Genomic DNA, 24,989 nt, shown 5'->3' with positions numbered 1-24,989 from the left:
CTCAGCCACAGCAGCTCTGGCTCCCAGCCTCCCTGGGCAGCTCCCCCGGGTGGGGGTTGCAGGAATTGAGGGGCAACTCCCAGGGTGGCGGGCATGGGACATGCTGCCTGGATGTGGAGGAGCTGGCAGGCTGGGCCTCTGGAGTCGGAGCTGTGCTGCTTCACTCAGTGTTGTGGCCAAGGGTGCCTGGACAGAGACTCATCTCACAACATAACGGTCAGGGCAGTGGTTGTGAACCTTAAAACTCAGTTAGTGTGGCTCAGAGGGTGGCCCAGGCAGTCACTGTGGGGTCGCAGTGGGGGACCCTTGTGTGGACATAGTATTAGGCAGTGGCTCAAATGGATCCGCTGGATGCAAACCTGGACAGGTGGCCCAGGCCTGGCTCGGATGCTGCACCTGCGTCTTCCTCCACCTTCAAGCCACCTCCTCAGCAGGTGCCTCCGCTTTCTCCTAAGTCCCTGGCCCACATCAGCCATCTGTCTGATTTGTCTTCAGCCACAGGGTGGGTCTGTCTGTTTTGTTTCCATGTGACTCTTCCATTTGGGGGCAGCACATGGCAGGGGCTCGATGGACTGAGTCTGGGAGGGGCATTCCTCTGGGAGGGGGGCCCCCCAACTTACATGCTGGGGGCTAGGGACTCGGGAAGCACTGCTGGTGCTGGCAAAGCCTGTGCCTGTCCTGCTGGAGGTCGCCCTGCGGCTGACTCCCTGGTCTCTGACCATCTGCCCTCCAGTCGTGCTGGCCCCACCAGGTGTCCCAGTGCCTGGAGTGCACTGGGGGCAGGTGCTTGGTGTCAGGGTACTGAGGAGGGCTGCAGCGAGGCCTGTGTTGGTGAGGCCTTTAGAAGGTTCTCAAGGGCAGTGTGACACTCAGGCTGCCATGGTACTGGTGGACTGTGCTGGGCCAGGAAGTAAGGGACCTCTCAGGCTGGATGCTTTGTCAGGGGGTTGGCAACCTGGCCGTAGGGCAGGGGAGAAGACGAGCAGAGCCTGGGTAGTGTGAGTGTGAACTAAGGAGGCAGACAGGTCAGGGAGGACAGTCCATCCCAGCAGCATAGCTACAGGAGGTGACTAGACTGGTCCCCATTCTAGGGTGCAGGCAGCCAGGCCAGCTCCCAGTTCAGCATTTAACCTGGACAGTGGTCAGTGGCAGGCCTTAGAGGTGCCCCAGGCCTTCCTGCACCTGGATCAGAGCCTGGGGTGGGGGTTCAGCCAGGCAGAGGGACCTTCCCACCAACTCCAGCCTTCAGTACGGGCAGCCAGGGGGGCTGTCTAAATGGAGGAAGATATTGTTGCGGTTCATGGGGTCTCCCTAGTTTCTTTGGGGCTTCTCTAATTTTAGCACTGAAGCCCCACACCCCAAGAACCCTCTTTAGTTCAGGCAAACATGGAGAGTTAGTCACTTGGGGTGGGGAAGCACCAGTTGCTGGTGGGCAGTGCAGAAGCTACCTCCCTTCTGGCCATGGGGCTAAGGGGAGAGGGAACCTCTTGGGAAGAGACCCTGCGCTAAGCCATGTGTCCCTTGGCCTACACATGTAGTCTCTGCCCCAGGGTGCACGCCACAGCTATACAGACCAGGTAATGAGCGGAGAAGGCGGGGCAGGGCATGGGGGCTTCGATTTTATTCTAGTTTGGGGTGAGGTGGGGGTGGGGGAGAAGTTGAGCCAAAACTTGCAGGTAAGTGGTGCTCTGAAGGGCATCCAGGTTGGGGGATGACAGCCTGCCAGGTGAGCCACAGGTGAGGCTCTGAAGGTAGAATGGGTGGAATCCACACTCCGACTGGACATGGGTGGGATTTGGCCTGAGCCCCTGGAACCATGGAGAGTGGGTGTCTGAACCATGAGTCAGGGAGGGCTGCTGGGCCTTTGGGCCCAGGAGGTTCTGAGAGTCAGGCAACCTCTACCACCCATAGCCTCCTGGCCCCTGATAGGGAGGGGGCTCCAAGCCTGGCCCTGTCCACTAGTGACATGGTCATGCCACAGGCCTCCCTCCCACACAGGGCAGGAAGTGGAGGGGCAGGTGCGGGGGGAGCGGTAATGGGGTCTCAGATGGGCTGTCTGCTGGGGCCAGGCCTTCTCGTCCTGCTAGGGGGACCAGCGAGAGCCACCCTTGTTTGATGACAAGCAGCTGGGGCCCAGGTATCGGGGAGAAGGCCCAGTGTGGTTGTCAGTGGACCCCCCACCCCCACACCTGATCATAGGGGTGTGGCCACGCCTTTGCCCGTAGTCTGGGGACCTGGAAGGGCCTGACCCATGTGGGAGCAAGCAGCTTTGGTCCCTGTCAAGGGAATGGTTCTGTCTCTATGTTTGCTTGTTATAATTACCTTCACATCTCCACGGTTGGTTTACTGAAGTGAAGTTAGAAATTTCATTGGTGCTGAATAGTAATGATGTTTAGGGAAGCTAAAAATAGTCACATAAAATTGCTACAGGAAAATCTTATCTGTGACTTTGAAACAGCATGCACCTGCCCCCCAGGGAGGCTCCAAGGGCCTGGCCGCTGCTGGGGGTGCCAAGGCAGTACCTGCTCCATAGGGCCCCCTGCATGCGGATGTGGGTGCCAGGGGTCTGTGCATGTTCACAGGTGTATCTGTACCTGCGCATGCACAGGTAGATCTGTCAGGAGGAGTAGCCCAGGGCTCTGTGTGACTGAGGCCCTGCCTGGATGCCCCCTCAGGTCTCCTCGTTTGTGCATGGACACCCTTTGGTGACAGCAGGAGCCGGCCATCCCTGGGAATGGTGGGAGGATCCTGGGGCACCAGTGGACATGACCTCAGACCCTGGACTAGAGCTCTCAGCCTTGTTCACCCAGAATCACTGCAGCCTGGGCAGTGCTTTAGTTTCCTCATTCGCATACTGGAACACTTATGGCACCAATTTTGTAGGCTCCCAGTGTGGTTCCACAGGCAGCTGTTGGTGAGCCCCCACACACCTCAGCCTTTCTTCTCCCTGAAGTTCCAACCAAGGCTTTCTGACCAGAGCTCTACTTTCACTTCCTGAGCACCCAGCCCAGGCACAATTGCCACCCGGTTCACAGATGAGAAAACAGAGGCATAGCAGGACCAGTACTGCCAGTGCCGGCTCAGCAGGCACAGAACTGTGGTACTGCAGGACAGGTCAAACACGCCCTCAGAGCTGGCATCACAGGCGAAGGCAGCCCTGGCCTTGGGTGACAGGTGAAGGGCTGGCTTGTGCTCACCAGCTCTGTGGTGCACAAAAGTCCCAAGTCACCAACGCCCTGGGGTAGGAGTTGTTCAGTCCCATGCCGAAGGCCAGGTCTGTTCCATGAAGCCCAGGAGCTCAGGTCATTCTCAGGGCAGTGACTTGGTGTGGGAGTGGCTGCATCTGGGCCCTGGCAAGCTCTGCTCCAGAGAAACCCTGCTGAGATGGTGATTCTTCTTCCAGGAGAGTAAACTAGTGGGGCCTCTGGCTTAGAGTTTGTCCTCTTGAACCTTCAGGCAGGAAACACTGTGGGCCTGTCTTGGAGCCAGGACGTGTGCTATATGAGGCCTCCTGCCTGCATGAGCCAGGAGTTGAGGAGAGAGCCCGTGGCCTTGCCATTCCCCGCTGGCCCCTCTGTCCACACGAGGCCCACGCCTGCCGCGCACTGGCTCACCTTTGGCCTGGTCAGGGCGGGCAGCTTTTCTGCTCCCCTACTTCTTCCAGATGCAGTTGCACCCTGGGGCCCCACCTGCCACCTGGGCTGTGGTCAGGATGGAGCTGGACTGAGTCCAGGCTAGGGAAGAGGCACTGATGTTTTAAGGATTCTGATAATCTAGTTGTTTTGAAAGAAAAAAACAACAGAATGCCCAAAACAGGTTCATGGGAAGTATGACAAATGAAAACAGTTTGTGGTTGACAGATGCATCCTTTTTACCACATGAGCGATGCAGTGGCTGGATGTGTCTGGAAAGATGGCCTGGCATTTTCTTGGGGCCCTTCTAGAACCTGTGGAGGGGCCAGGGTGGGTCTTAAGAGGGAGGGTCCGTCTGCATTGCCCACCATGTAAGTCACCACTTGCTTGCTGCATATCTGCCCTTCCCCATCTGTCCACCCCATTTTGTGTTCTTTGTTCACAAATGCTTGTTAGAAAGATAGATCCCATCCCCACCAGGTGTCCCCTGGGAAGGCTCTTCCTGAGGTTTTCGTAGTTAGTAATGGAATGTTCTGCACATTCTATGCGTTGGATCAGAGCTCAGAGGCCTTCTCTGGGCTAGAAACAGTTGTGACTTTAGCCAAGGTCAGCAGTGTCCTCAGACAGCCCCAGGAAGGCCTGAGGAAGGTTTCTGCTCCTTCCCTCAGAACTGGTGGCTCCCCTCTGAAAGTGAGGCTACCCCACAGTGCCAGTGGGGAGTGCACATCACAAGATCTGGTCACACTGTAGACTAAGCAAAGCAGGTGACCTCCTGCGCGTGGGCAATCTTGCCTGGTCTGCTGAAGGCCCAACTGGAACAAAGCCCTGTCTTCCCCTAAGCAGGAGGGAGCTCCTCCTGCCTGGTGGCCTTCTGAGCTGGGGTGTGGGGTCTTCCGCCTTTGGACTCGGACAACACTGTCAGCCTTCCGGGATCTCAAGGCTGCCCACAGCAGATCTCAGGACGTCTCAGCCTTTGCAGTTGTGTAGCCACCTCCTCATAATGAAGGTGCTTCTCCCATAGACACACCCTGTTGGTCTGGTTCTCTGCAGAGCCCTGATTGATGCAGCCCTTACAGCATGTTGCCTGAGGTCTTTCTGTTTCTTCTCCGTGGGCCTCTGACTACAGCCTGCTAGGCCTGACCTCTGGCCTACGAAAGGGGCTAGGGAGGTGGAGACCCCACAGGTGGGCCTGGGGGTTCTGAGGCAACAGACATGCAGCCTGGCGCCCTGTGGTCAGGAGGTGACATCCAGGGTGGACAGGTGGGGACTCTGGGGGACCTCGTTGCTCTCCAGGGCCTGTGTGGACACAGCCTATCAGCAGTGAGAACCTTGTGGGCTAGTGACCAAGGATCCCACTGGACCTCTCTGGGCTTTGTCCCCTGTCTGTAAGGGGGATGGCATTCTTTGTCTTGAGCACCAGGAGTCAGTCTGTATGAACCCTTGCACGTGGGGTGCGAGCTTCCATCTTCACCATTATTTTCACATCACTGGAGGGACAGCCTCAACTTTCTTCCCTGGGGAAGCCTGTGGCTGTGCTGGGCCAGCTGCTGAGCTGGAGCCCCCTCCTGGCATCCCTGTCCCGGAAGGTGGGCACCAGAGCAGGAGCTTGGAGCACCTCAGGGACTTTGCCCTGGCTGCTTCCTGCAGGGGCTCCCCAGGCTCTGACTGAGGGTCTTCCCCAAGCAACTCTGAAGTGGCTCCTGCCCTGCCTGATGGTTTGGCTCCCTCCTGAGTGGGTCCCAGGTGCCTGGAGCCAAATGATAGCCTGATGTCCATGCGCAGGGTGGGTGCTGGGAAGTCCCTGGGTCAGCAGGTTCCATTGTCAGGGTGTGGGGGAGAGTGGCACTTTCGGCTGAGATGAGCTGGGTCCCTGAGGGCTTTGGGAGCAGAGTGAGGGCATCTGACCAGGGCTCCAGCAGAGGCTGCAGAAGTGCAGGTGGCCTGTGGTGTCCCTGGAGTCTGATAGCCCAGAGCGTGAGCGTCAGGAAGGGTCTCTCCTGCATCCAGGGAGTTGGAGTCCCCTGATGCTCAGATAGAAGCCTGTGGAACTTTGGCAGATCCAGGTGTGTGAGCTGAGCAGGTCATCAGTTGGGACCTGAGTTCCAGGCTGGTGGGACTACTTCCCCCCTACCTGTGGCCTCATGGCTCAGCTGACATTTTCAGAGCCCCCAACCCCAGTGTCACCACCATCCTTTTCCCTTCCCAGTGCCCCTTAATGGACACTGGGGATGGGGCAGGGATGCAGGGCTCACAGCAAGATGAGAACACCAGCACTTGCCATGGGGTTCAGAGGTCAAAGGGTGCTGCATGCCCCCTCCTGAGAGGCCTTCCCCCCCGCCCAGGTCCTGCTTGAGCCCCAGGTCTTCGTGGCCGTGGGTTTGGGCCCCTCCAGGGCTGTGCAGGGGACTCTTGGGGTAGGGGAGGAATCTGCAGCTGCTGGGCCAGGTGGTCGTCAGCCTACAGCTGTCCTTGACTCCTCTCAGGTGGGCTGTGGGCTGCACATGGCCCAGCAGTCGTGGGGGCTCCTGTGCCTGGAGGGCCAGCTCCAGTCTGGCCAGCCTCATAAGTGCCCCTCTCAAATTCTGGGGAGTGTGGGACCGCCTCAGTGGGTAGGAGGAGGGACATGAGGAGTCATCTAGAGGTCGCTGCTGGCACTACTGGATGAGAGGACCCCATGGGGCAATCCCAGCACATCCCTTTCCCTGCTGCCAGTCCAGGGGACCACAGCAGACTGCAGTGTGGGTCCTTCATGCCACCTGTTCAAGTGGCCCAAGGCCTCAGAGACCAGAGGCCAGCTCTGAGAGAGGCTGCTAGTCACTGCTGGCTTTATTGGCCAGATCCCCTCAGGTCCTTAGGAAATACCTCCTGTGGTGGTATGTGAGCAACACTTGGGGACACTTACTGAGGGTGTCACCTGGGGACACTTCCTGTGGGACTGTGATTGTGTCTCCTGGGGAGCCGTGAAGGTGCCGCCTGGGATGTGTCACCATTGCCCTCATTCAGGCTTTCTTCCTCCCCTCCTTGTTGGACACATGCTTTCAGAATCTCCTGGGTCCCTTACTGGCATTTCCTTACCTCTCTTCAGCAGCCCAGTGGAACTGGTGCTGCCCCCCAGCTCCCCTGGGAACCCAAGCAAGAGGCCAGTGGGTGCCACCTGCCTGCACACCATCAGTAAGCACCAGGCCATCCTGGGCTCTGGGCACGTTGGCAGGGCTACAGGTAAGGGTGGGTCCAGAACCACCTCTGCATAGTAGGAGCTATGCAGAGGCCTGGCCGCCATCATTGGCATCGGTGTAGCCTGTGTTTGTTAAACACCAACTGTGTGCTGAGGCCCAGCTCTGGGCTCTGGGTACGGCTGTGAGCATGGCAGGCACAGATCCCTGAAGCTTTGCACACCTGCTGAGATGGAAACTCCTTTCCCAAGCCAGGTTTCCATCGTGTCAGGATGCCAGGCTATGTAAAGTTGGACTGATGAGCCCGTGGTGGCTCGGGACCTGGGGCAGCTGGAGCTTCAGCGCCTCTGCCTGCAGCCAGCTTCTCTGGTGACAGTCCTCAGCCCAGGGCTCCAAGGAGCACCCTAGGGAGGGCCTTGCTGCCCCAAGGCCAGCACAGGTGCCAGTCTCACACCTGCTTCTGCCGAGCTTGGGCAAGGCTTCATGCTAGGCCAAGGATCAGGCCCGCATTTACTGGCCAGGCTCCTTGGGAAACTCACCCCAGTCACCCTCCCCTCAACCCCCAGTTCTGATGGCTCACCCACGCTCATTTCCCCTGTCTGTTCCCCACCCATCCTTCCATCCCCCTTCATTCCCCCTCAAATGCAGCCCTCCCAAGATGGGGGCTCCTTCCCAAGGTCTGAGTGTCAGCCTGACAGCCCATGCCCCACCCTCACACACAACAGGGTCTCACATGGTGTCATTGGTACCTGTGTCACTGGCACTTAGCTGGTTTTGTTCTCCCTCACCCCACAGAAGGATATGGCCCTGAAGCCACATGAGCGGAAGGAGAAGTGGGAACGTCGCCTTGTCAAGAAACCCCGCGAGTCAGAAAACTGCCCAACTGCAGAGCCGAGTGAGAACGGGCGGCCCCTGGAGGCAGGCAGCTCTGAGCAGGACCTGGAGCCCACCTGTGACCGAGGGAAGAAGAAGGTCCCATTGCAGCCCACCAAGCAGGTGAGCACCGGGCCCCACCCCTGCTCAGAACCAAGGGCTCTGTGCCCCCCTTCCCCCGGGCAGCCTCGGGGCCACACCCGCACCTGGACACCACCCGTCGGCATCTGGGCCTGCCTGGCAACGCGCTCCATCGTTGTTGGGCGTGGGGTATGGGGCACATGTGGACTGGGGCCAGGGGTAGCTGCCCACTGAAAATCTGTGAGTCCTGAGCAGAGGCAGGAGACCTGCCTTGCGGGGGTTGGGGGGTCACGGCCAGACAGAGGCCAAACCAGGCCAGGATCCTAGGAATTAGGGGCGGGGTGCTCGGCTCAGGTGGAGCAGGAAGGTGCACCTGCTGATAGGCTGGCCCCGTTTCCCCTTTGCGTCTGCCAGGCTCCGCCGACTCCAGGGTGTCCAACATGACTGTAACGTGTGGGGACCAGGCTCATTGCTGGGTGCCCTCCATCTGCTAAACTTATGTGAAACGCAGTGTGTCTGCGAGACAGGGAGGGAGTCATGGCACTTGTGGTTGGTGATCCAGGTGCAAGGAGCAGCCCTGCCCGGGGGCCTTCTTCTCCAGCCGCTGGGAGCAGGCCCCCAGTGGAAGGGGCCATCCTCGCTGTCCCCCAGAGCCCAGCTGGCATGGGGCGGGGAGAGTGGGGCCAGGGACCTTCTCCCAGAGGACAGGGTTCTGTCCTAGGTGTCGGCTCAGTACTGCAGCTGCTTTCCTCTCGGGGACTCATTGGTTTGCGCCTTCTTTTCAGAGAGGGGTTCTTCTTGGTGTTTCACACTCCACTCTCAACTCCCTTGGGGATTGGAATGCTGGTGAGGGGGCAGCATGACTCAGGGACACGGGCTGGATGGGGGGTCTGCAAGCACACCTGCCCAGGTGGACACGTGCTCTTTCTTCCATGCAGGTGTGCTCCCCAGAAGGGGGGCCGCTCCCAGCCAACCACTGGGACCAGAACGGCCCGGCCCAGCACCAGCAGCAGCTCCAGCCCAGCCAGCCCCAGGGGTCACTCCCAGCCCCGTGTCAGCGCTGCCAGCCCCGTCGGGCTCTCCCGGACCCCGGGCAGCCCTGCCAGCCCCAGCGGCCACTCCCAGGTCAGCGCGGCTGGCCCCAGCGGTCACTTCAGGGCCCAAGACAGCCCTGCCAGCCCCGGCGGTCACTCCTGGGCCCAGGTCAGCCCTGCCGGCCCCAGCAGCTGCTTCCAGCCCCAGATCAGCACTGCCGGCCCCAGCGGTCACTCCTGGCTCAGCCCCGCCAGCCGCGTTGGGCGCTTCTAGCCCCCAGGCAGCGCTGTCGGCGCCTACGCTCCCTCCTGGCCCCATGGCAGCGTTGCCGGCCCCTGCGGTCCATCCTGGCCCCATGTCACCTCTGTAGGCCCCTGTGGTCCGTCCTGGCCCCGTGGCACCGCTGCCGGCCCCTGCGGTCTGTCCTGTCCCCATGCCACTTCTGTCGGTCCCTGCTGGCCCTCTGGCACCGTTGCTGGCCTACACGGTCATGGATGGCCCCGTGTCTCCGTGGCCAGCCCAGCCGGGCATCCTCAGGACAGCGGTGCCGGCCCCTTAGGTCACTGCTAGCCCAGTGCCAGCGGTGCCAACCCCCACAGTCACTCCTCATGATGCGTCCACGTCGCCGGCCCACCAGCTCACTCTCAGGCCAGTGCCGCTGTCCCCGGCGGGCATTATTGGCCCCGTGCCAGCCCCGAAGGTCCCTCTTGGGTCAGCCCAGCCGCCCTCGGCGGTCACTGCTGGGCCTCAGCCAGCCCCAGCAATTAGTTGAAACCCCAGAGCAGCCTGGCCCCCCCAAGCCTTCACTGCTGGGCCCTGGACAGCCATGCCAACAAAAGCGGCCACTCATGGACCCAGAACAGCCTCACCCACCCAAGCGGCCACTCCTGGGCCCAGAACAGCCGTGCCGACGAAAGCGGCCACTCCTGGGCCCGAAACAGCCCTGCCAGCCCCTGCGATCACTTCTGGGCCCGAGCCAGCCCTGCAAGCCCCAGCCATTACTCCCCATACCTGAGCGCCCGTCGCTCCTGGGCCGGCCAGCCCCACCCCGCCGGCCTCTCCTGGGGCCCCCAAGCCAACCGCGGCAGTCGCTGCTGGACCTGGCTCGGGCCCATCAGCCCCAGCTCTCCCTCCTGGCCCTGGGCCAGCCCTGCCGGCCCCTGAGGTCACGACGGACTCGATCCTCCACCCCTGCAGTGGCCCGCCAGGCCCCATCTGTGAGCCCTGGAGCCTGATGCCTGTTTTTCCAGACCACCCCAGGTGTGGCTGTGCTGGGCCGGGCCAGGGCCCCTCACCCCGCGGCCTGAGATGTGTTGTCAGACTGGCCAGAGGCCTTCTCCAGACAGGCCAGGCTACTTGCAGTTGGAAGCTGAGGCTCAGCAGAGGCGGGAGCCCCTGCAGGGCCGCCACCGAGCCAAGGCCCACCCACGCCAGGAAGAGAGGAGAGGACCCGCAGCATCTTCCCACCTCCCCGCCACACCCTGCCCCTGCCGTGCCCACTGCTTTGTGACGTGCACGCTCCTGGGAGAGGGAACACAGCTGTCCCCCAGGGGCTCAGGCTTGTGGGGGCTCCCTCAGCATCTCTCTGTGCCTCTAAAGTGCCCACATGTCCTTGTATGTTGGAGTTTCCGTGTATACCTGCCCCAGGTGTGCTGCCTGGCGAGTGTGCATTTGTGTGTGCACGAACGCGGTGTGTGGTCTGCAGGTGTGCATGTGTACATGGTGTGTGTGCAGGTGTGATTTAGGGGACGTGCCGCTGTGGGCCTTGCCCTCCTTATGCTTCACCCACCCGGCCAGTTCTGCATTTACCGCCCTCCCAGGCAACATGTGGGCACAGCTGGAGCCAGGCCTGAGGTTCTTCTTGACTTCCTTCTGGCAAAGGGTGATGTGTGTGCACCTCCAGGGTCCTGTGACTGTGTGGAGGGGACACGAGGGGCGCTCAGGGCCATCTGTGGTTGAGTTGGAACTGCTGGTGACAAGGCAGGTCCCCCTCAGGACTCTGTTTGCACCCCAGTGGCCCAGGACTGAAGCAGAGGTAGGGGCAGAGTCTCCCATCACCCCCCCAGCTTTGGATCAAGAAAGCCTACAGGGCCCAAGGCCATTATTGGAATGTTCCCTCTCAGTCTCCTTCTCATCTCCTGCAGCTAGCTTTCTGGCTGTTGGTCTCTAGGACGTCGCCTGTCAGGGCAGACCTCACACTACTGGGCTTTCTCTGCCGCCCCCCACCCATCTCACACCTGCGCTTAAGGGTCACTCCCCTCCTTGCCCCAGACCTCGGGTTCAGGACCGCCCCACATTGGTGCTCCAGGAGTCCTGGGCACAAGGTGGGAGAGCACCATCAGCCACCTGGGGTACCCTGGCCGGGCTCCCCCCAGGGCTCCGTGCGCCCAGTCTCACAAGGTTGTGCAGCCACCCCTGTACCTCCCTGGTTCATGGAGGTCACAGAGGTATCCCCTCCCACCCCCCGCATACATACACCCATATCCAGGCCCAAGCCTTCCTCCGTGCTTATTCATGAGGACCCTGGCCCTTCTGGGGTCCTGACTGGCCAGAGAGGGGTCTGCCCTACAGCCTGACACCCAGAGTAGAGCCTCCGGATGCCTGGTCTCCTTCCCAGAAACATGGGGCTTATTTTTCTGATTAAAGAAAATAAAAAGCGCTGTGCCATTATTTTTATAACAGCATCAGTGTTTGTAATTTAACAAAGCATGTGTCCTACAGAAAGTGATATATTCCAACAGGTGATTTTCTGCACATCTGGACTTGCCTCTCATTCATTACATTCCAGCTGAGCTGCAGCAGAGCAGCCAAGGGAGGGGATGCCTGGGGGTTGGGGGAGGAGATGGTGTGGTGTGGGCTTTGGGGGATTCCAGCTTGCCGTAATCAGCCCCCAGCCACCCTAGCAGCCCACTGGAGGGACAAGCTCTTCCTGTCCTGTTTCTCAGAGCCCCTGCTCTGAAAGGGGTCTTTTTCTAGATGCCACTGAAGGTGCTTCTCGAGATCTTGTCATTGATCCCTCTGATACCACTGTTGTCTTTTCATGAGCTGAGGGTGGCAAGGCTTCAGGCCACCCCTCCCTCCCACTTCTCTGAAATCCTCCCAGTCTGAGGGGCAGTGTGAGCAGATCTGCCCCCTGGGCCCAGCGTGCACGTTTGGACATGTCATGGGCAGGCCAGGACTGGACCTGCAGCCACTGCCTTTCTAGGCTTCTGTGCCCTGGGAATGTCGGCTATGGTGCTTGGGTGCCACTTAGTGGCAGAAACAGAACTGTGGGGACACCAACTGACAGAAGAAGAGGGCTGAGCCCACAGGGTCCCCGCGGCCAGGGCCTGGCTGCCTACTTTCACCCATAAGGGCCCACTGTGGGTGAACCCCATGGTGAGTGGGTGGGGCCTGTTCCCTGTGTCGTCACTGGCTGAGGAAGGGGGTTGGGTTGCATTTGAACCCAGAGGGGCCCACCTGTGGCCACGGCTGGCCTTGCGTTCAGAGTGCTGGGACCCCGAGAGGTGTGAACTTCAGCTAGGCACCACTGGCCGTGGAGGGGACTAGATTACACGCATTGTGTCCTGGGGGACCCACGATGCCAGGAGGAAATATAGGTCCTGCGTGGCCAGATTTCTTTTTGAGAGCAACTGGAAAGCTGGATTTTTCTGTGGATTAAGTGATATTGAAACATTGGTGACTAATTCTAATTCGATGACTCACTTTGCTGGCCAAAGGGCACAGCTGTGTGGGCTCAGCCTGGCCTGGTGGCAACTGATCTGGCCCTGAGGCCAGGGGTGTGAGGTGTAACCCACCCTTCCCTGGGGAGAGTGGGGCAGCCCAGCCTGATGGGTGAAGATAGAGTGAGTCTTTAGTGGGTGTTATGGGGGCCTGGAGGATGCCCCATGTTGTCCCAGGGCCCCCCTGGGATGAGACAATCCTAAGCACAGTGCTTCTGCCAGGGCCTCTCCTCTGAGCCTCTGTAGACTGGGCTGTAGGGGGATGTGTGCCACCTGCACATGAGCCCCTGCCTGGTCCCTACTAAACCTGTGATGAGAAGGGCAGCAGTCATGGTTGTGGATGCTGTCAGGTGGAGGGGGCGGTGACCAGGTTGGTCCATCCAGGAAGTGGCAGGTGGGGCTTACTGTGAGGGGGCTTACTAAGAGACCCCTTGGGACCCCTCAGTGAATGGCAGGGCAGCCCTTTGGGAGGGGCACGGTGGGATGGACAGAGATGAACCCTGATGAGGCGACAGGTTCCCTGTCCTTGAAGGGGGTCAGCGCGCCACATGCAGTGTCCACCCGGGATGCCTGGTTCAGGCTGGCAGTTTCCTGGGGAAGACAGCTTGTCTGTCACCATGCACCTGTCTCCCATATGTCACGTATGTACTCGCGCATCTCTCCTGAGCGCAGAAGTGCTCCCCAGGTGAACACCCACTCACTCCCAACAAGCTCTGCTCCTCCATGATGGAGATGCCCTGGGAGGATGAGCCCCTGGACCAGCCATTCCTAGCATGAGGACTTCATCAACACCTTAAGTCACTGCTTCCTAAGCAAGGCGGGTCATCTCTGCCCATGGAGTCTCTGTTCTAGCAGGCACAGAATGTGACTCAGTCCCTTAGTACATTAGAAGAGGCAGGTGTGCATTGTGCAACGTCTGCATTCGCGTTTGGCTGGGCCGCAAAGCCAGCTGGCCCTCCTCCTGCAGCCAGAGGTGGCAATGACCGAAAAACATTTATCCCTAGTGGCTCACCAAAGGTGGGGGTGGGGTGTCTAAGGAAGACAATGGCCATGTCTGCCCATCTGCCCTTGCCTGGGGGCTTGGCAAAAAACCTGTCCCAGGGTGAGATGGGGCTTGCAGGGTGTGGTGCAGCTGAGACTGAAGGGGGCACCAGCCCAAACCCTGGGAGGGGTCCCAGGGGTCTTGTTAAAAGGCAGGTTCTGACCACGCAGGCAAAGCTTAGAGCAGCGCTCTTTGATAGGACTGTGATGTGAGCCACATTAGGAACATGAAAAGGAGAGGCAAATTGAATCCTGATGTATTTTGACTCCATACACTAATAACTATGTGTGTCTGTGGGTGCAGAGGGCTAGTGGGACCACGTCATTTTATACAAGGGACTTGAGCATCTGTGGATTTTAGTATCTGCAGGGGTGTCCTGGAGCCCAATCCCCCATGGATACTGAGGGGCAGCTGTATTCAATATGAAAATTGTCAGTGGAATATTCTGCTATATTTTCGTACCAAGTCTTGGAAAGGCAGTGTGCAGCATTCTCATACAGCCCTTCTCAGTTGAGACTAGCCTCAGGCTGGTCCAGTGGGACTCAGAGCAGGCAGGCTAGGGAGCGTCCAGAGGTGCCCTACCCAGTTCGCTTTCTCCTCACACTGCTAATCCTGTTATTTTTCTCAGTCTTTTGTTCAGCCAGCCCTTGGTTTGAACCGCCAACACAGGGCCGTGAAGCCCGGCACGTGTCAACCTAGAACCTCTCCTCTGAGCATCAGGCCTGCACATCCAGGAGCAAGGCACTCTGCATATATGCCATGGCCCCTCCTTGAGCATGAACAAGCCAGAATGCATCAGCTCCAAACCTTTCCCTGGTTTCAGTGATGAGCCTGGCGGCTACCCTGGGAATCAAACCAGAAACAGGGAGACATCTTCCACTGCTCACTCCCCCAGCTCAGGCCAGGCCTTTGCTTCCACCTCCTAATTGTCCCTCCAAATGGGATTTTACTAGAAAATAGTTCAAAGCAAATGAAAACTCACCCTATAGAATGTGTGCAGTGCTGCTAAAGCAGTGTTCAGAGTGACACCTCTAGCTTCCGTGCTCATGTTGGAAAAGAAAATGGGTTCAAGATCAGTGACCATGGGAAGCTAGAGGAAAAAATCCTAAAGAAGAAAGGAGAGAATGCAGATGAGAGTATAATTAATGAACAAGAAATAAATTAGTGAAAACTAACAAAGCCAAAAAGTGTTTCTTGGAAAATATCAATAAAAGTGAGAACACCCTGGATTGAAAAAAACACAGGTTCCCAGTGTTAGGGATGAAGAAGGGAATTCCACTGCAGGTGCTACGGACATTGAAAGGATGGGGCAGAAACAATTTTATTCTGGTAATCAAATGGCTTAGGTGAAATGAATGCATTATTTTAAAAATGCAACTGACTTTTAGTGAAATAGAGGATCTGAATAGTCCTGTATCTATTAAATTGAATTTGTAGTCTGGATGTCTGTGCATACCCATCACTGCCAGCCCGCCACCATCTTAACAGCTAAGAGAAGCTGACCTTCCATAGTTGTCCCAGGCACTATCTCCAGGGTTCACCGAGTATGGTTAGCCTGACCACACCCTGTCAGGCAAGCCTGTTTTTCAGATGAGGATACTGACAGAAAAGCAAACAAACAAAACCAAAGAAGCATCCAAGTAACTTGCCCAAGACAAGCAGAAAAAGCAGCTGAGCCAGGGTTCAAACTAGGTGGCTTGGCTCCAGGATCTGTGCCCTTGACCCTGACCTTTCCCTGAAAGACTGAAGCAGTGGCAGCCACTGTCTCCTGTCTCCCTGCCCTTCTGCAGGCTGTGAGGCTCCTCTGAGGAGCCCATCTGAGCATGCTCTTGCCCTGCTGAAAGCATTCCAGAAGGTTCCCTTCATCTGCAGGCAAAGTCCTGGCTCCTGGGGATGCCCCATGAGGTCCTTTGGGGCCTGACCACCCCACCCCCCAACCTGCCTACTTTCTGGGTAACTCACCCTGGGGTTCACCTTCCCCACTTCCATGGTACGATTGCCCACTTTTTACCTGCACCCCAAACCAGGCCTGGTAACCCCAAGTCTGGCAAGGCCTGGGCCCCTGGAGCCCCGGTAAATGCTGAGGGAGTGACACAGAGTTCAGCCTATCTGTGCTCCTCAGCATCACATCTATTTGCCAGTTTGTTGAGGGCTTTTCTCCTCACTCACAAGACAAGTTTCCAGACTGGGCTGGCTTGAGTCCTTCCAGAAAAGTCACCCTGGCCTTTGGCAGATGAGCATCGTGGTAGCTGACACTTGTTAGCACTGTGGCCTTGGGCAGGTGACTGCCCCTCAGTGCCTCAGTTTTCTTATCTGTACAGGGGGTTAATGACTCTCCTTAGGGGTTTTCAGATTCAGTGAGTTCATTTAAAGTCAGAACCCGGGAGTTCCTTTCGTGGCTCAGTGGAAACGAATCTGACTAGTATCCATGAGGACATAGGTTTGATCCCTGGCCTCACTCAGTTAAGGATTCAGTGTTGGGGTGAGCTGTGGTGTAGGTCGCAGATGCAGCTCGAATCTGGCGTTGCTGTGGCTGTGGTTTAGGCCGGTGGCGGTAGCTCCAGTTCATCCCCTAGCCTGGGAACTTCCACATGCCGTGGGTGCAGCCCTAAAAAGAGGGATAAATAAATCAGAACCAAGAGTTCCCGTTGTGGCTCACCGGGTTAAGAACCCAGCTAGGATCCATGAGGACGTGGATTTGATCCCTGGCCTCACTCAGTGGGTTAAGGATCTGGCATTGCTGTGAGCTGTGGTGTAGACCGAAGACACAACTTGGATCCCACTTTGCTGTGGCTGACGAGGCCAGCAGCTGTAGCTCCAATTTGACCCATAGCCTGGAAACTTCCATATGCTGCGTGTGTGGCCCTAAAAAGACCAAAAAAAAAAAAAAAAAAAAGAACCATGCTGGCTCCTGGCCAGCCACTGTACAGGTCTGAATGGTTCCTCCCACCTGCACCTGTCCTGAGGCCTGGGCTGTAGCTTGAGGGCAGCCACATGGGGCTGCTCTGGGTGACTCTTCAGCCCTCCCCTTGCTGCGCCAGGCTGTCACTGTGCCCGCCCCACACAGGAGGTTTGGCTCCGTACAAAGACGCCTGCCCCTGCTGCCTCCATGGCCCCAGGCCAGTGACTCCTCCTTTCTGGGCCAGTTTCCTCATCTGTCAAGTGGGGCCTCAGGACTACTTGTTTCTCAGGTGGTTGAGGTGAAAGACTCAGCTGGCTTCACGGCCTGTGCTGTGCTAGATCCACATGTTTGCTGTTGTTATTGCATTTTCTGCTTTATCATATTCTTCACAGCATCATGGTTTCTCCCACTTGGCTTTGGCCTCCTTGGCAGGCTCCCCTGGTTCCCTCAGGCAGCCATCCTGGCAGCGCCCGTGGGCCAAGCCCTTGGCCGTTCTGCAGCTTGGGCACCTGGGCTGGGGCCTGGGGCCCTTAGGGACCAGCAGGCTGGGTCGTGGGGCACAGAAGCAAGGCTGCTCGCAGCCCAAACCCCCTCCCCAGAAGTGGCCCTCATGACTGAGCACCAGGCCCATGGGGCGGGGAACTTGCTGGTGGGCACAGCTGGGAGGAGGGTGGCAGGGAGCGGATACCTGGGCATGGCAGGCACCCACCTCTCCTCCCTGTCTGGCATGTTGTCAGCCCATTGGGCTCTGTTGTCACCCCCTGTCTGAGTCCTGGGGTGCCAAGATGACTAAGACAGATGACAGTCCCTGCCCTCAGGGAGCTGAGTTCCAGACAGGCATGAAATGAGTCGGGGATTTTGAGGTGACAACAGGCCTGCCTGGAAAGGGGGCTTCTTTAGATCAGGGGGGTGGGAGGCCTCTCCCAGGGGATGGACCCAAGCTGAGGCCCAAGTGACAAGGAGCCACCAGCCATATGCCTGGGAAGGGGTCACATTTCTAATGACGCAGGAGGAGGAGGGCTGGGTAGCTGTGTGGACAGCCAGGAGGGAGGCTGTTACAGTTGGAGGGAGGTGCTTGTGGCTTGAATCAACTGGACAGATGGGGACAGACAGGGACAGTGATGGAGCAGGCTGAGCGGCTAAGCCAATGAGAGGAGGTGAGATGGAGCACAGAAGACCCTGCTCCAGCTCTGGTGGCACACACACCTAGCGTCCACATCACAACTGTGGGGCAGGTCCCAGCTGCACCGCCCCTGTTCCCCAGCAGAAGGGAGGACCACACAGGCATAGGTGGGGCAACCCGACGCACACACTTGCTCATGTGCAGATGGTGTCCCCAGAGCCTGCTCCTCGGGTGGTGGCCAGCACCCCCTGTGCAGTCTGTTGTCATCTCCATCCCATCTCTGTCCATCCATCTGTCCACCTTTCCTAGAGGAAGGATGTGGAGCAGTTGGAGGGGGGTGGCCAGCCTCAGGGGGCAGCAGCTCGCTCCCTGACCCCAAGCTGACTGTGGAAACACTCAGTCACCCACGCACCACCAAACCCCTCATTGTGCCAGGCCCTGTGCTAGATGGTGGGGATGAAGGATAGCCCCTGCCTGATGGGCACCAGCAAGGACACCTGGGGCCACAGCAAATGGTCCAGCAAGGACACTTGGGGACACAGGAGCCTGAGGGGCCTTCATTGGCCTGGTTGATGCAGGAATGAAGGGAGGGTCGGGAGGCACCCCAGGAAGGAACAGGGCCCACGCCCAGCCACCCCAGAGGACAGGGGACACCAGGGTCTCCTTACTGTTGATTCCCTCATTCTGGAGCCTCCATCCCCTACTTGCATCCCTGAGGACCCCCCCCTTGCCACCCCCCTCACCACCCTGGGCACCGACAGCTGCATTACCACGCTTCACCAGCAGGCGCTGCTGTCAGCTGGGTGACACCTGCCTCAATGCTGAGCCTCAAAGGGATCCTTCTCCACCCTGACCTACAGAGGGGTTGTCATGTGCATGCAGAGGAGAGGCTGTGCAGGCAAGTTGTGGAGGAAGGGCCTGGCCTTCCTCACACACTGCAGCATCTCATCAGCCCATCAGCCCCCTTCGTGGGTGTGTTTGCACAGTGTGCATGAAGTGTCTCCTCCCTGGGGGGCCTTGTCCCTCCCTGGGCTGCTCTGAAGCCCAGCCTCCCTGAGACAGCTCCCACCCAGGTTCACCAAAGAGCACACCTGGGGCCAGCGAGCTGCCAGGCCTGGGGAAACTCAAGGGGCTTCCTGGGAAGAACTAGGTTTACAGCCCTTGGGGCAATGATGGAGGGGATGATGGAGGGGCCAGGGGCTGAGGTGCCCAGGAGGCAGTGGGGTGGTCCTCAGCTGTGGCATAGACCAGGCCTCGGACCATGCAGTGTGAGGGCTTCAGGTAGATGGGACAGGCTGTCACCTCCCACTTAGCCATGCCAGGCACCTGCACCAAGGGTTAATGGAAGGCCACAGAACACACTGGACATGGGGGATCAGCTGGAACAAGCAGGGACCGCGGTGTTGGGGGCAAGAAGGCAGATGGTTCTTATGGATAAACGCAGCTCCGTCTCCTAGGCAGCCGGCGGGGGCCCAGTCAGGGCCATGGGCTTGACCTTTGGCTGCTGAGTCAGCAGGGGACCTCTTGACTTTGGGGTGCATACTGGAATACCCAGGGGGCCCAGGAAGGTCTCTGAGGCGAGACCCATAATATCTGACCCCTGAGGAGGCCCAGGGGCTTTAATGGTTTGCACAGGGGCCCCGAGAGGAAATCGGGGTGCCGTGAGGAGCAGGGGTGGAAATGGAGTGCAAGGTGGAGGGGTCTCCACCGCAGGCTTGAGTTGCCACATGGCCCCAGGGCAGGGAGGCAGGTGTGTGCATATGCATTTTTGCTCATGGACACAGGGTAGGGTGCTGTCTGGAGCCTGTGCTCGGTTTCTGCAAGGGCACCCTGGAGGTGGCCAGGGGTGGGCACTGATCCAGACTCCCTTCTCACCAGGACAGTGGCCCAGCCAACTGGGGGCGAAGGGGTGGTTTCTGGTGCTTGACGGGTGCCTGATCCTTCCTCCCGCCCCAGGGCCTGTCCCCCACTGGTTTGAGGGAGACCATGGGTGGCCTCAGCCACCGCCCCCTTCTCAGGGTCCCCCAGGGGCTGCAGCCAGGCCTTGCCCTACCTCTTCCCTTCCCAGGCCTGCAGGTGTGGAGGCCAGTGTGGTCCAGCCGTGGGTCTGAGAGCACCTCCCACCCCTGGGCTGGGCTGGGCTGGCATTCAGGAGGAGAGGCATGAGTCAGGGCCCAGAGCCCCTGAGAATGTGTGTGAGCTCATGTGCCTGCCTGAGAGCTCTGTGGGATGATGCTCAGGAGGGTGAAACTGGCTAATGAGCTTCTGCAGGGGTTACCACATATGGCCGTTCTGGTCTCACACTATGCAGCTCCAGGGCCACCAATCCCACTGTCAGCACAGGCAGTGTGAGCATTGCAGGCACAGAGTGGTTTAGGGAGGGCAGCGGTTTCTGCTCGTCTGCACACAAGGGCTATAAGGGTCGTGGGAACCTCGTGTGCACCCTACTTCATGTGGGGGTCTTGGCCAGGTGGGCAGGTGCAGGAGTAGGCGGGCATCGTGTCTGGACGTGGGGGCCATCTGGGATTCTCGGTGCAGTTCCTACAGTGTGTTCCTGCAAGTGCTGGTCTGTGAAGGGGTGTGTGGGTCTGGAGTCCCGGTGAGTTTGCTCGCTGCTAGGGTGAGGAGTGCCAGGGCGTCCCAGGCACAGATGGGTTCCTGTCCCCAACCTGTGCAGCTTGTGGGGCAGCCTTGGGACACTGCAGTCTCCTGACTCTTGGGCCCCTTCTCAGCCACACCCCCTGGGCTGGCCGCCAACCCCCCACACCCTGAGGGTCTGATCACCAGGGGGGAGTATGCATTACCTACCTACACCAGCCTGGGAGGCAGATGCTTCCTCCTGGGGGTGCAGCTGAGCCTGGGCTGGGCTGCCCTGCTAAGGAGGCGTTTCTCTGTTACTGCCAGAAAGCCCAGGGCCTCAGGTGCTCCTCAGATGCCTCAGTCAGAAGGTGGTGTCCCTAACCCTGCTGGTCTGATGGCAGCACCCTAACTATGCTGATCTAAGGGAAGTGTCCTCTCTGTACCAACTCCTGCCCCACTGCTGAGGTCCATGACCTGCCCCTGCCAGGTTGAGGGCAGTGCCCTATTTGCACATATCCACCAGTCTGAGGGCAGAGTCCTGGCCCTGCCAGTCTGAGGGCATGCTGTGGCGGTGTGCCACCTTGCAAGAGCTGATTGTTAGGCGTTCAGGAATTTTCCATACCTCACAGAAGCCACAGGTGCTCCATCGTGGGGCTCTTGAGGCGCTCCCCCAGGGACCCCTGCTTCTCCCTGCAGTGCCACTCCTTTTCTTCTCCATAGCTCTGGAACCTGCCGCCTCACCTTTCAGAAGTATTACCTTCTCAGTGAGGCCCTCGCTGGTGACCCTGGCTCTGCTCTGCTGTTGACTTTCCAGAGCACCTGTGGCCATCTCCTGACCCCATGCAGGCCTCTTCTTTGTAGGCTTCAGGAGGACAGGGACTTGTGTCTGTTTGTGTTCACTGCCCGGAATAGAGCAGGCGCAGAGGCACTCAGTAAGCCTCGGGTGGGTGGATGTGTGATGGTGGATAGTGGGAGGGTGAATGGATGAATGAGTGGGTGGATGAATGGACGGTGGATAGTGGAAGGGTGAATGGTTGGATGGGTCAGATTACAGGGGGGTGGATGGGTGGGTGGGTGGACCATAATGCCCAGAGGTAGGGGGCACAGGCACAGGAGCTCCCCACTGCTCTCCCAGGACAATCAGGGCCCGGGGACTCTGATCTTGTCTCTCCAGCCCCAGCTGGTATGGTGGCATGGCATCTCAGTCCTCCTGGCCTAGGTGGCCAGCAGCATTTCTGAGCCACTAGGAGGCAGGCAGGATAGCCAGACCCCAGCTTGGACTGTTTGGGCTCTTGGCCTAGGAACAGAAGCAGGTGACTAGTGTGTCCAGAACTGGGGTGGTTTCCAGGGCACAGGACTTGGTTTTATAAGATTTTCTGGGAAATGGGGCTTTCATAGCTAAAACTGGCCACCTGAAGAGGGACGACAGACCCCAGCCTGCCCCATCCTTCAGAGCACCACTGAGGAGTCAGGCCCAGCTCAGCGAGAAGACAGCTTGTGTGAATGTCTGAATTGGAATGTGGCATCCTCCCTCATCACATTTCAGCTGTGTGGGTGTTGTTCTTCAGCCCCTGCTTCTCCACCCCTTTTGCTGGGTGTCCTTGTGCAGTGAGCAACCTGCACAGCCATACACAGCAGCCTTGCCCCAGGCCTTTCCTCTCTCTGCAGTGTCTCTGGGCCCAGCCTTCCTCTTCTTGGGCAAGGACCCTGCCCTGAATCCAGCCCAAAATACTGCCACCCCCAGCAGTGAGTGTGGGGCTCACAGGGATGATTAGTAACAATCAGAGCCATCTCAACTAGAGCACCCCCCCACCCCAAAACTTCCCCAGAAGGCCTGATGACACATGATTCATGGTTCAAGTTTCAGATTCAGGAAGTCTTGGGGTGGGACCTGAAGATGTCTTGCATTTCTCACAAGCTCCTGGGTGCTGCCGATGCTGGTCCAGGGACCCCACTTTGAAAACCATGGGACTAGGAGATTTGTTTTCTGCAGAGGCTCCCTGCCAGCAGGCAGTGAGGAAGGCCCCACCCCCACCTCAGGCACCAATCTTCCCTCCTTTTGGTGAGGCCTGTCATGGGGTCCAGGGCCAAGAAAGGCTCATCCCCCAAGGGTAGTGAGAGCCCAACTGGTGACAAGAGTGATACCTGGTGGCTTCTCGGTGCTGGCTCTGGGCTCAGGCTCACAAACAGAAGTGCCTGTGAGGGGCCCTGTCGACATCCCCATTTCACAGATGAGGAAACTGAGGCTCAGGGACAGTTAGAAGGGGCAGCATTGGCCCAGGGTCTACGCATTCACCACTCAGCTGAGCAGGATGGAGCTAGTGAGGCTGAGGTCCCTGGGACGCATGATGGGGGTGTTCCCGCCTAGGGTAGGCCTGGGGCCCAGCCCTGGGCTTCCGCCACCACCCTCCTCAGGTGTGCGTTCCAGCTTCCCCAGAGGGTTTGCCTCACCTGGGCCCTTGCCCCCAGGGCTCTGGGCTGTAGAGAGACACTGGATCTGTGTTTTGTCATTATACTTGGCTGGCCACCCAGGGCAGGGTCCTGTGGCTTTGCGGGTTGCACCCCCACTTCAGGGCTTCAAGTGGCCCTGGGGACCAGGGACTCTGAGAGGCTGCCTTGAGAGAGGCTTCTGGCTGAGCCCATCATGGGGTCTGCAGGAAGAAGGACTCAAGCCATGAGAGGGTTTCCTGGGAGAATATTCCAGAGCATAGCTAGCACACCTTGCTGACCCATCCTGACCTTCCACCCTAGCTGGGGTCTCTAGGGCTGAAGGATGCTTACAGCAGAATGGCTGGGTGTGGAGGATGGGGCCTCACAGACCCTGGCTGTGGGGCAGGGTCTAAGCACTCCTGAGAGCATGTGTGCTGGGCTAGGAGGCCTGGAGGGTGGAGGGGAGGTCAGGCCATTCACACACCCTCTGGTGTCCCTTACACTGTCCCACAGGGACATTGGCAGCCCCCAGGGCAAGGGTCATCGGGTGCTAGGCAGCATGCGGGCCAAGAACCACCTCCTTGGTCTGCTGCTAGGAGACAGCAGACGCACAGACCAGGGCTTGGACTGTCAATGCAAAGCCATGGCAGTGTTCTAAAACAGAGAGGTGAAGGGTCGGTAAAGCTCAGTGGTCCAGGGGCGAAGGCCTGAGGGCAGCCTGGAGCCAGTGTGGTTCAGGGCAGTGACTTCTAGGCCTGGGGGGGTGAGGCTCAGGGTCTGATGTGTGTCCTTGCCCTGCAGCTTTGTGAGGTTTGAAATTATTTCTAGGAGTCCCATTGTGGCTCAGTGGCAATGAACCTGACTAGTAACCATGAGGATGTGGGTTTGATCCCTGGCCTCGCTAAGTGGGTTAAGGATCTGGCATTGCCCTGAGCTGTGGTATAGGTCCAAATGTGGCTCTGATCCTGAATTGCTGTGGCTGTGGTGTAGGCCAGTGGCTACAGCTCCAATTCCACCTGTAGCCTGTTTAACTTCCATAAGTCACAGGTTCAGCCCTAAAAAAGCAGAAAGAAAGAGAGAGAGAGAGAGAAAGGAAGGAAGGAAGGAAAAGGAAGAAAAGAAAGAAGGAAAAAAATTGTTTCTAAGTAAAAAAAAAAAAATGCAAGCAGGACTCTGGGTCCACTTCCTGCACTGTCACTTAACCTCTCTGGGCCTTGGTTTCCTCTTTCATAAAGTGGGCACAAAGCGCTTAATCAGGGCTTTTGTGTGAGGAGCCAAGAGCTGAAGGCTGGCCCTCAGCGCAGCCAGATCCACCAAAATTCTGGCAGATAAATGACAGAACAGCACCTGCCCTAGTGGCTACTACTTGCTTCAGTCCACAGGTGACAGAACTAAGGCACAGAGAGGTTAAGTGATGGCCCTGGGACCCACAGTGAGGAGTGGCTGGTTCACACCCAGCTCTGCAGCCCTCGCAGCCCTGACTGCTTGTGGTGAGGACTGAAGGAGGCCCATGCGTGGTGTGTGTGCGGGAAGCAGGGCTGAATTCTCTTGACACCTGATGACCGGCCTGACCTGCGGCCAGTGGAATGGTCAGAAGTGGTGGGGAGGCCACTCCCCATCCAGAAGTCTTTTAAGTCATCTGCTGTCTGGAGAAAAGGAGGACAGAGCTGGAAGTTGATGTCACCATGCTGGCTCTTAGCTCTCCTGGGCAGTTCTTTCCCATCCTGGGTAGGAGTGGGTGTTACAGAGGGCTTAGCTCTGCCTCTTCCACCCCCTCCCCGGGTTTAAGGACAGAGGTGGGGTTCGGGGAGGAGCCTGAGCCTGGCGTTCCCCCCCCCCCCACCCGCTGAGCCCATCTCTCCCTGTCCCCAGATGAAGGTCGCGGTGTCCAGAGGGGGCGACCACAACAGTGACGGCGACAGCTTCCGAGAAGCCAGCAGCTCCCGGAGGAGCAGTTCCCGGGACCAGCTCAGTGACGTGAGTACCCCAGCTGCTCACCGGAACATTTCTGAGTCCCTGGGGGAACTGCCAGGCCTCAGCCTTCAGCAGACACTGCAAACCCTTTGCTTAGGGCCTGGTGTCTCACTTGAGGGTTTTGGGCTCACAATTCCCATTCCCCTTCATTAAAACGTGGTTTTTTACCAATTAGGACTTCCCCATCTGGAGGGCTTTAAATGGGGACCAGGCATTAGGCCTTCGGGCAGGGGTGTGGACAAGGAGGCAGGGCTGCCAGGAGACAAGCCCGGTGGGAAGTGCCTCTGGCCCGGTGAGTGGGTCCAGGACTGGTGAGTGGGTCCAGGACTGCGCGTGAAGACCTGGAAGCGCTCCCACTTGCCCAGGCGGGCTGACCCTTGTCAGCTAGGGTGTCTTTTGGTTCCTGCCTTGATGCTAAGGTG

At 58.6% G+C, this 24,989-nt stretch overlaps 1 protein-coding gene across 17 annotated transcripts in view; it reads left to right on the top strand.

Annotated features, from left to right (window-relative positions):
* FBRSL1 (fibrosin like 1) overlaps positions 1-24,989 on the top strand; it is an 87,719-nt gene that overhangs the window by 8,968 nt on the left and 53,762 nt on the right. For 15 of the 17 annotated variants that reach the window (XM_047761461.1, XM_047761469.1, XM_047761460.1 and 12 more), the window contains exons 2-3: positions 7,601-7,801; positions 24,466-24,570. In XM_047761461.1, coding sequence (XP_047617417.1) covers positions 7,601-7,801; positions 24,466-24,570 — 306 coding nt within the window. Of the gene's footprint in view, positions 1-7,600; positions 7,802-8,697; positions 11,471-24,465; positions 24,571-24,989 lie in introns of those variants that run through there. The other 2 variants (XM_047761459.1, XM_047761470.1) reach the window with 2 other exon arrangements.

Source organism: Phacochoerus africanus, chromosome 15, assembly GCF_016906955.1.
Source record: "Phacochoerus africanus isolate WHEZ1 chromosome 15, ROS_Pafr_v1, whole genome shotgun sequence".
NCBI classification, from domain to species: Eukaryota; Metazoa; Chordata; class Mammalia; order Artiodactyla; family Suidae; genus Phacochoerus; species Phacochoerus africanus.
This window is presented reverse-complemented; position numbering and strand designations above follow the sequence as displayed.